This window comes from Hibiscus syriacus, unplaced genomic scaffold (genome assembly GCF_006381635.1).
Source record: "Hibiscus syriacus cultivar Baekdansim isolate YM2019G1 unplaced genomic scaffold, ASM638163v2 tig00112888_pilon, whole genome shotgun sequence".
NCBI lineage: Eukaryota > Viridiplantae > Streptophyta > Magnoliopsida > Malvales > Malvaceae > Hibiscus > Hibiscus syriacus.
Window position 1 is genome coordinate 406,263 of NW_024063415.1, and position 9,944 is coordinate 416,206.

The 9,944-nt window shown below is 32.8% G+C and overlaps 1 protein-coding gene across 1 annotated transcript; it reads right to left on the reverse strand.

Moving 5' to 3' along the window:
* Nucleotides 1–5,813: 5,813 nt before the first annotated feature.
* On the reverse strand, nt 5,814–9,665 carry LOC120184382. The gene is made up of 3 exons (XM_039188868.1): nt 8,883–9,665; nt 7,647–8,189; nt 5,814–5,965 (listed from the first exon to the last, which is right to left on the reverse strand). The coding sequence occupies exons 1-3, from the start codon at nt 9,663–9,665 to the stop codon at nt 5,867–5,869; spliced, it is 1,425 nt and encodes a 474-aa protein (XP_039044799.1). The 3' UTR covers nt 5,814–5,866.
* Nucleotides 9,666–9,944: the final 279 nt, after the last annotated feature.

The following is a 9,944-nucleotide window of genomic DNA, read 5'->3' on the forward strand; positions in this document are numbered from 1 at the left end:
AATTCGCTGACGATCTGCTAATTTTTTTTATTCAAAAGATGAGTCGATTGTTAATTTTTACCTGATATTAAAAATCTTCGAAGTGGCAGCTGGATTAAAGCTAAATAAGGATAAAACTAAGTTATTCGTCATAAATGAGGATGAGAGTAGAGTTAGGAAATGGGCTGATTCGATTCATTGTGGTTGGGCTGAGCTTCCGTCGAAGTATTTGGGTCCACCGTTAGGGAATCGGAAGAATTCAAAGGCTATTTGGCAGCCCGTCCTGGACAAAATCGAATATTGGCTTTAAAGTTGGAAAGGTAAATTGCTCTCTTTTGGTGGAAGATTAACTTTGATCAAATTTGTATTAGTTAATATGCCAGTGTATTATATGCCAACATTCTCAATGTCGAAATCCATCGCTGAGCACATAAATAGATGCATAGTGAACTTTGTATGGATTTCAAAGTCCGATAGGAGCATCCATTGGATTAGTCGAGACAACATTTTTAGACGTAAATCTCATGGGGGTTGGGCATTTATGATGTCAAAATTAGGAATCGTGCATTGCTTAATAAATGGATTTGGAGGTTTAGTGTGGAATATGAAAGCTTATGGCGGAAGATAGTTGTAGATAAATATAATTATGATAAGGATTCGCTCTTTCCTAAAGTTGTCAATAATAACAAATGCTCTTGGATATGGCGTAACATTGTTAATCCGTCGGGGTCTAATCAGTCGAGTTTCTTTGAAGATTGGAGGTGTGTAATGGGAAATGGGAAAAAGATTGAGTTCTGGACAGAATATTGGACAGAAAAAGTGTGTTTGAAAATTGCTTTTCCGAGAATATTCAGTTTAGCAGTAAAAAAATGCGGAAAAATTAAGGATTATGGGTGTTGGGTTAACGGTGTATGGGAATGGAGAATTGAACTGAGAAGAGCTTTCTTAGAATGTGAAAATCCAATGTGGAGTGAATTCTTGAATGTGTTGAACAGAGCAGTTAGTATCAAACAAGGTTTAGAAAGGTTAATATGGGCTAAAACACGGGATGGGTGTTATAATCCGAAATCTTATTGTATAAAAATGGCTTCCATCGGTAATTCTGGAGACCCAATTTGGAGATCGGTTTGGTTCAAATTCGTTCCGCTGAAGGTTTCTGGCTTTGTGTGGAAAGTAGTTCACCAAAGATTGTCGGTCATGCCTGAACTGGAAAAAAGAAGGGTCAACTGTGGTGATCATTATTGCAGTTTTTTTTGCAAAAATGAGCTGGAAACAGTTGATCATGTTATGTGTCATTTCTCTATAGTTTGGAAAATTTGGCAACGTTGGTGTAGTATATGGAAAGTAAATCTGGTTTTCCCGTTGAATGTTAAACAATTATTAGAGACTTGGTTTTCTCAAAGAATTCGAAGGAGAGTTTGGGTCTTATGGCAACTGGGTTTTTTCGGTCTCAGTTGGACAATTTGGTTGAGTAGAAATAGAATCAGATTCAATGGTGCTTCTCTTTCGATTGATCAGATCTTTTGTAAAGCTATGCTTCAGATAGGTCTTTGGGCGAATTCTTTATGGCCGACTTTGCTTCCATCAGTTAATGATTTTGTATGTAATTTGGAAGCCATTGTGAGTGGTGCTCGTTGATTGCCAATCTGGTGCAGTGGTTGTTGTTGAGGTCTCACCCAAAGTGGTTTAAGAATTCCCATTCTTATTTTTATTCCTTTGTTTCCATAAATGGTCCTCTACGTTGTCTTCGACTTTTTTCTCTGCCAGGAGTTTGTTCAATCGTATTTGCAATTCTACAACCTTGTCGTTAGCTGCTTCATTTCATTATTTGTTTAACAATATGACGCTCTCCGTTGTTAAAATGCAAAGCAATCACCTCTCTTGATTTAGCTTTCAAGCTGCTAATTCGCAAATGGCCCTCTACTTTGGAGTATTCTAGCCATGAGTCTTTTTTCGGGGAATGCAAACTAGCAATCTTGGTGTTAGCTGATTTGTGTCGTAATCTTAGTATGTTCATCATTACGCTGCTCGTTTTGGAAAAAACACATCCATCACATATTATGAACTTGCTTTCATGATGCTAACACGCAAAATGAACCTCAACTTTGGATTTTCCAGGTTTTATTCTTCAATTAATCCACCTGTCATGTGCATATAGTTCATTGTGGTTTGATGGTAGCCTGATATTACTGGTTGGTGGTTTGTTTGTTCTGTTTTATATTGAGGTGGTTTGTTTTGATGTATTTATGACGTGAGTATGAGGTTGTTAATGCATCAGGGATAGTTGTTGAGGATGGGGAAACTGGCCACTCTTGCTGGTTGTCTGCAGGTGCTAGGTGAGGTTGGTTCCTTTTCTGGTTTAGCTGATGTCTTGTTCGGTGATGTTTTCATAGCTTTGGGGGGCTGGTTGTCTTCTATGTTCATGCTTGGTTGCTTGCGCTGGTGGGGTTTTTATGTACGATCTCTGCATGATGTTGTACTGGTATGTTAAACTTTGAGTGATGGAGTACTGTTGCTCCGTTTTAGGACACTCAGGTTGTGTAGGTCGTTGAGATGATTGGGGCTACTGTTGTAGGAACTTGTATGTGCATTGCGTATCTGTTTTGTTTGTTTCATTCTGATTCCTGTTAGATTTCTGTCTGTTACTAGAATGTTCACGTCAAAGCGCACTCTTTTTCCTCCAAATAGGTTTAGGAGGGTTTTTAATGAGACATATGGTTGTGACGTACTTTGTATTCCCGACTCCTTAATACAAAGTATAACTTTTTTCAAAAAAAAATATGCTAAGAAAACATCAGAATATATCTTATGACTATTAAAAAGCTATTAATTAATTTGATAAAATTTTTATTTAATTTAACAGGATTTAAAGCTTATGATTATCATAATATGATAAATTAATAATATTAAGGGAAAAATACACATTTAGTATCTAAACTATCAGTGTTGTTTCGTTTTATTACCTAAATTTTCATTGTTTCAAAATCATATCTAACGTTTACTTATTGTTTCATTTTTGCAAGTTGTCATTAAAAACTTAACAGCAAGGTTGACCCGGCAATTTTTAGTTATTTTTAAAAATTTAAAAATTATTATTTTTGTTATTATTTAATTTATTTTATTCAATCAAAAAATTGTGAGAAGTTATGTAGGTCACTGCCTCTATAGTAGTCGATTACCGTAGGTCGTCGTGCCGTTCATTATCGTATCTGTCAGTCGTTGAATCCCAAACTTTCCAACCCACCTTTTTGATCCCCTAAACATGATTTTGATTTTTATTTCACAAAGAAATGCCTCAACCTCCTCAATCAATGATGGACTCTTCAATTTCTTCATCCTCTGAGTCGTCCATCGTCTAATGGGGACTTAAAGTAGACTATGTTAGTTGACTTGTCATTCTCTTGTGGTTTATCGTTCGGATTGATCGTTCGATCATCGAAACTATTATTGTCGGGAACCCGAAGGTAAAACTCTTAACCGTTATTGTTTTATTTTCTTTTCCTTTATTTTGTTGATTTTTGTTTCCTTTTGTTCTTCAACTCTTCACTGTCATCATTATTGAGTTGTTTTCGGCCGTTACTGTTGTCAAACGCCGGGAAGGTAAGTCTTCTTTCTCTCTTCTCTATTTTGCTTTCAGTTATGGTTTGGTTATGGTTATGGTTATGGTTATGGTTTAATTTGCTCAGTTTAGTTTGATTAGTTGAATAAAATTAATTAAATAATAATTAAAATTTAAAAAGTATTAAAATTTGCCATGTCAAATGTGCCGTTAAGTTTTTAATGACGTGATACTAAAGTGAAATAAAAAGTAAACATTATGTATGATTTTGAAATAAATGAAAATTTAGGTACTAAAAATAAAATAAAATTAATAGTTTAGGTATTAAATATATAATTTACCCTAATATTAATATAACTTTTTAAATATTAGTGATTAAAACGAACGTGGTTACTCAAACTTCTGTGACTCTAGTACAATTTATAAGGTAAACTACCCAAATAGTCATTAATATTTGAGTGTATTTTTTATTTTTTACTGAAGTTTTAAAAATAATAAAATAATTATTAATATTATTCTTTTATAATAAATCAGTTACTAATATTAATGTTGGAGGATAAGTGTCGTTACCTCTATAACATAAAGCTGATTCGGCACGTTTGGGTGCTAAGCTGACACTGTCTGCCCAGGCCCCTTCCAAAATTATAAATTCATATAATTAAAAAAGATAAATTATTTATTTAGTCATTCATTTATTATTTTATTTCTGTTTTAGTATCTTATTATTATTTTTTATAAAATCATACTTAACATTATATTTTGTTTCTTTTTTTGTTACCCACCATTAAAAAAATAGTGGTAATGTTGATGTGGTATTATAAATTATTTTTTATTTTTTACTCATTTATTCTTTTATTTATTTTTTGACAAGATGGAGTAGGTTAAAATCTAACATGAGCCCTCTTAAAATTTCTTAATGTTTTCTATTTATAATTTGATGTATTTATTATATAGTTTATTAAGAGTAATAAAAAACAATTTATAAACATATTTATTTGGTTTTGCTTGTTCTTACGATTCAATTTTTTTATACTTATTAATAGGCGCCTAATTTTTATGTTCGTTTCAAACCACTAAAATCTCAGAAACGGTCCATTTATATTAAAATGTCTTTATCATGTTGTTTGAGTCCTTTTAGAATAAAGCATATATATATATTTTTTTTTTCCTTCCAACAAAATTATTTGATTCATCTTCTTCTTTCTCCATGAGAATAATGAAACTCAACCAGCAGCTTTACCGTCTCTTTCCACGAACTCTGTGTAACATGATATATTTACAGCTAGAGTTTTATCTTATATATTTCGTTTCACCCATGCAAACGACCAACTTGCGCCATAACTAAGTACAGAGTCAAACGTACAAGGAAATCACCGGAGAGTTTGTCTCTAATTATCTGGGTCTGTCCATGTTTTTTTAGCAAAATTCCAAAGCTCTTACAAGCGTTCATGGAAGGAGACGGTGCTTGATGAATCAAGCACTAGCGATCGATTTGTTGTAAAACGATAATGTTAGTGACTGTTATGCTATTTTTGAAACTTCAGCGGGAAAAATAAAAAATCAAAATTAAAAAATTTTATGTATTACTTAAAATATTATGATTTTATTCCACTTCAAAAAAACACATTATGCTACTTAGGGATGGGCATGAGACCCAAACCCGACGGGTTCCGACCCGACCCGACCAGATCGGGTTGGGAGTTTTTTTTTTTAATTCCAGGGTCGTGTCGGGTTGGATTTATGGTGAAAATTACCCGACCCGAAATATATATAAATTTTACCTTATATTTAGGAATAATTACAATAATACCTCTCTATATATTATTTTTTTCAATTAAGTCATTGTTTTTGTTGAATAAAAATAAAATTTTTATTATTTCGGGTCAGATCGGGCCAGGTCGGATTTTTAAGTTATATATCAGGTCGGATTCGGGTCAGTTGAAAACTTGTTTTGGTCGGGTCGGTCGGGTCTCGAATGGAGGACTCCTTTTTCTCAGGTCGGGTGGACCAAAAACCCAACCCTACCCGAGTCATGCCCATCCCTAATGCTACACATAAACAATTACAATATTTGTAATCCTCTTGCCTCTTAGATAATTACCTGAAAGGTTATAAAGTTGCATGAAAAGAATTTATATCTGTTCTTACTTCAATAAGAAATGGCGTCAAATTAAACTTTTAATAATTTAAATGATTATTTTTTTATCCATAAAGTTAACCCTTTCTTCCTGAATTTTAATATGCATTGAAAGAAATATTAGTAAAAAAAACAAAGTATGAGAATTTGATTCAGTTTATTCACTGAATAATTTAGGAATTTTTGTGGGGTTAGGCAATAACTTCACCGCTGATACAAGTCCTCAACTTGATATCTGCAACATTTGAACCATTCACGTACTCCACATCGCAACATTCTATTTTTGCTTCCTGTAATTAATTAACTTAAATAAGACAAATATTATTATCAATCAACATTGAAGCTTAAAAGTTACTTCTATAATTTGATTTTAATTATGAACTTTTTGATGATTTTAATTTGATGTTTTCAAATTATTTGATTTATTAATTGAAATAAAATTATAAATGTGAAAATTACATTTATAGATACATTTTTAAAATCGCATATAAATTTTGATTTAAAGTATAATATGATATGCTAACTTTGACTTAAAATTGTCGTTTTTGACTCGAAATCAAAATTAAAAACTTAAACTCAATTTGAGCTCGAAACATTATCAAGCTTAATTAACTAGATTGAAGCTAGAACATGAACTTTAGTGATCAAAATCTTATGTTGCATTTAAAAAAAAAACAACATATGAGTGTTACTATAGCTAATAATTTCATTTTAAAATTTTACTATATTATTTCTTCGGATTGCTCATGAGCTTTTTGAGTCGAACGTTAAATAGTCGTTTTAGTTCGTTAATAACTCGAGTCGAATCCATTTAATTCAAACATTAACTAAATTTATATTGAATCAAACTCAAATAATTTATTATATTTCATGTTTCATTTATTGTCCCAATCAAACCTTAAATTTTGTGAAGTTTGTTATATCATGATGTCTTCAATAAATTCAAAAATACTGTGGTTGGGAAATTTTTTTTAGATGCAGGAGTTAAAAATTTATTTTAAGATAGTCTATTTATTATAATATACGTGAAATTTGTTATACTCACATGATAAATTTTATAATATATATATATATATATAATTCTTTCATGTAGATTGAACGAAAATTGTATAGAACTTGTCATATCTAATAACGAATTTAAATTATTTATTATATTTTATAGAATTCGTCATTTTCACCCAACGAATTTCAAATATATTATAACAAATTGTCTATATCTCAAATTAATTTTTCAATATTTATATTTTTCATATTTTTTTTTTATTTCACCTAGATTATTTAGCCAACAAAGTCGGATATTTTTATCTGATTGTACTTGTATTTTATGTCCTTGCTTTATATGACAAAAATAATAAATAAATAAATAAATAAATAAATAAACAAAGGGTAAACTATACGAGATACCACCATACTCTAAGCGTTATATTGTTTATACCATTGAACTTTTGTTAATTATAACACTAAACTTTGATTTTCGTTTCAATTATACTACTGAACCGTTAAATCGTTAACGAAATATTGACGTGGATGATGGCTACTGACATGGACACCTCACCAAACAACAATGTTTTGGTGTGGTTGTTAACGATTTAGAGACCCAGTGACATAATCGAAACAAAAGTAAAAGTTTAGTTTTATAATTATAAAAATTGAAAGTTTAGTCGTTGTATCTTTTATACCATTGCACTTTCAATTTTGTCATTTATAACACTTAATTTTGATTTTTGTTTCATTTATACTACTGAACCGTTAAACCGTTAACGAAATATTGACGTGACTGATGGCTACTAATGTGGACACCTCACCAAAACAACATTGTTTTGGTCTGGCTGTCAACGATTTAAAGACTCAGTGACATATTTGAAACAAAAATAAAAGTTTAGTGCTATAATTGGAAAAATTGAAAGTTTAGTGGTATCTAATGTAGTTTACCCATAAATAAATAGGAGTTGAAAAGGAGGGGGGACTAACCTGCTTTCGCCTCGTCGCCTGCAAAGTAACCCTAACGTACTCAATGTGCTCCGCCGAATGGTTCCCACTAGCCGAACACGGCGCCAGATTACGCGGCGACTTTCGTCTATACATATTCTTAACGAAACCTCCGCCGCTTCTTTCCACAGATTCCAAGAAGAAGGCATGAGCAGCTTGGCAGCTGGGATCTACCCAAGGCAACCGCGTGTTGAACATGTACAACGGAGGCCTAGCAGATTTCTTGAAAGGCTGAAACGTCTCGAGTGGTTTCCTCAGAAAACTCCGAGGCATCACGGTTTCATAAACATGAACCGAGTAGCCCCAAGCGACCGTGAAAGACCAGTTGGTCGGCTTGTGGTAGCAGATGGTTTGTTGTAGAAGGCGAGACTGGTCGAATTTCGCAGCTTTCATCAAATGGTTTATCGATTCGTGTTGGTTCTTGGAAGGGAATATTGGGTTTATGCCGTCGAGATGGTGGAGCGAGAGGAGAGGTGATTGTGGATGAGATGATAGCAGGCCTGATATGTCACCCAGGAGATCGATCTGCGTTTTCCAAATTAATCCATATGAAACTTTGGTTAATCATCTGGATGAGTATAAAATACAAGAAGTTACTCTGAAGATAATGTCAGTTATAATCAAAATTATTATCAATTTAGAGAGGAGAAAGTAACATTTTAAGTTAAAATCTATCGAAATCATATTTGGGTCTTACAGATTAGACTCGAAAAATTAAATTTTTTAACTTGACTTGATGTTAAAAACTCAATTCAACTTGACTTGTAATTTTATAAATTCGACTCGAAAAAAGTTCATTATAGAATAGAACTCAAATAACTCAAAATTTTTAATAATCAGTGAATTGATTTTTCAAGTTTGAATCGAATATCTCAATTTTATATAATATATGTATATTATATATGAAAATATATGAAGAAATATACATGTCTATGAAAAAAATCCGTTTAAATTGGAATCAAATATTACCATATTATTATAAGTATTACAATTAAATTTAAGTAGAAACCCGAATCAAATCGACTCGAAAAAATTTCAACTAAAGTTGGAAGTATAAAATAAGATTAATCAACTCAAATTTTTTTCTCTATTCAATTAAATGTTCACCTCTAAACATGAATAATGTTTTAAATTAAAATATATTGTAAATTAACTTTACACACGACAAAACTATCATGTTTATTTAAAACGGATTGATTACAAGACAAATCAGATTACCTGGTGAAAACCCTTTTGAGGGGTGAGATCAACGCCTAAATCAGCTAAACAAGAAGACAACAGCTGATCGCTGACGCGCAAATAAGGGTACCTCTCAATACAATCATCGATGACCGGAACCAGTGCTTTTACCAGCGAGTAGCTCAGAGCATAACCAGCTCCACCATACGCCATATCGAAAGAGAAATCGAAATTCGACTTAACCGCCTCCGATGTCATCCCGATGTAGTAGTATTTACTCTCATCATACTTCCCTAGTACCTCAACCAAATTCTCAACAAAAAACACAGTGTCATCATCTCCCATAACGTACCACCTCACGCCCTCGTCGTCCCCGAGCCGGAACGTCTCGAGGATCGAACGGAACAGCCGGACTGCGGCCGGGACAACGAGTTTAGGGTATACCCTTAATTTCTTGACGTCTTCATTGACTTGGAATGGAGGGTGAGATGAAGGCCAGGGGAGGAAGTCTTTTGGGGGAGGTGAGTCCAAGAAAATGCTTCCTCTTGTTCCATTTGGCTGCCACCAGGACTCTATGTATGGTTTTCTGGATTTCAATGTTTTCTGGGAACTGGCTAATATGAACTTAATATGGCTAATATTTGTAGCAAAATTTGTACGATCGTCTCTTGAAGTGGACCATTTGAGTTCATTAAATGGACCAAAAGATTGGCTGCAATTCTGGCTATACAATACCAAAATTGTTGAAATGGCTATCGATATGCAAGAAGCTACAAGAGAGAGATATTGAAGTTTTTGGGGAAACAGAGTTGAAGAAGACATTGGGTTTAGAGTGGAAAGCTCAAAATTACAATGGGAAAAAAGAATTGGATCTGAAATCTATGGTTGATTTTATATGAGTTAAATCTTGAGGAGGATTCTTGAAATTTAAGTTTCCCAAAATTTGAGAATTCCATTTTGGTACCATAGAGTGGAATTAATTACTATTTGCACGGTGGATGGAAAAAAGCTAAATGGTAAAAGAATATGCAAACATTTTTAGTTTGAATGGATAATTGAAGTTATGTTAACGATAAAGAGAGAGAAGAGAATATGAATATT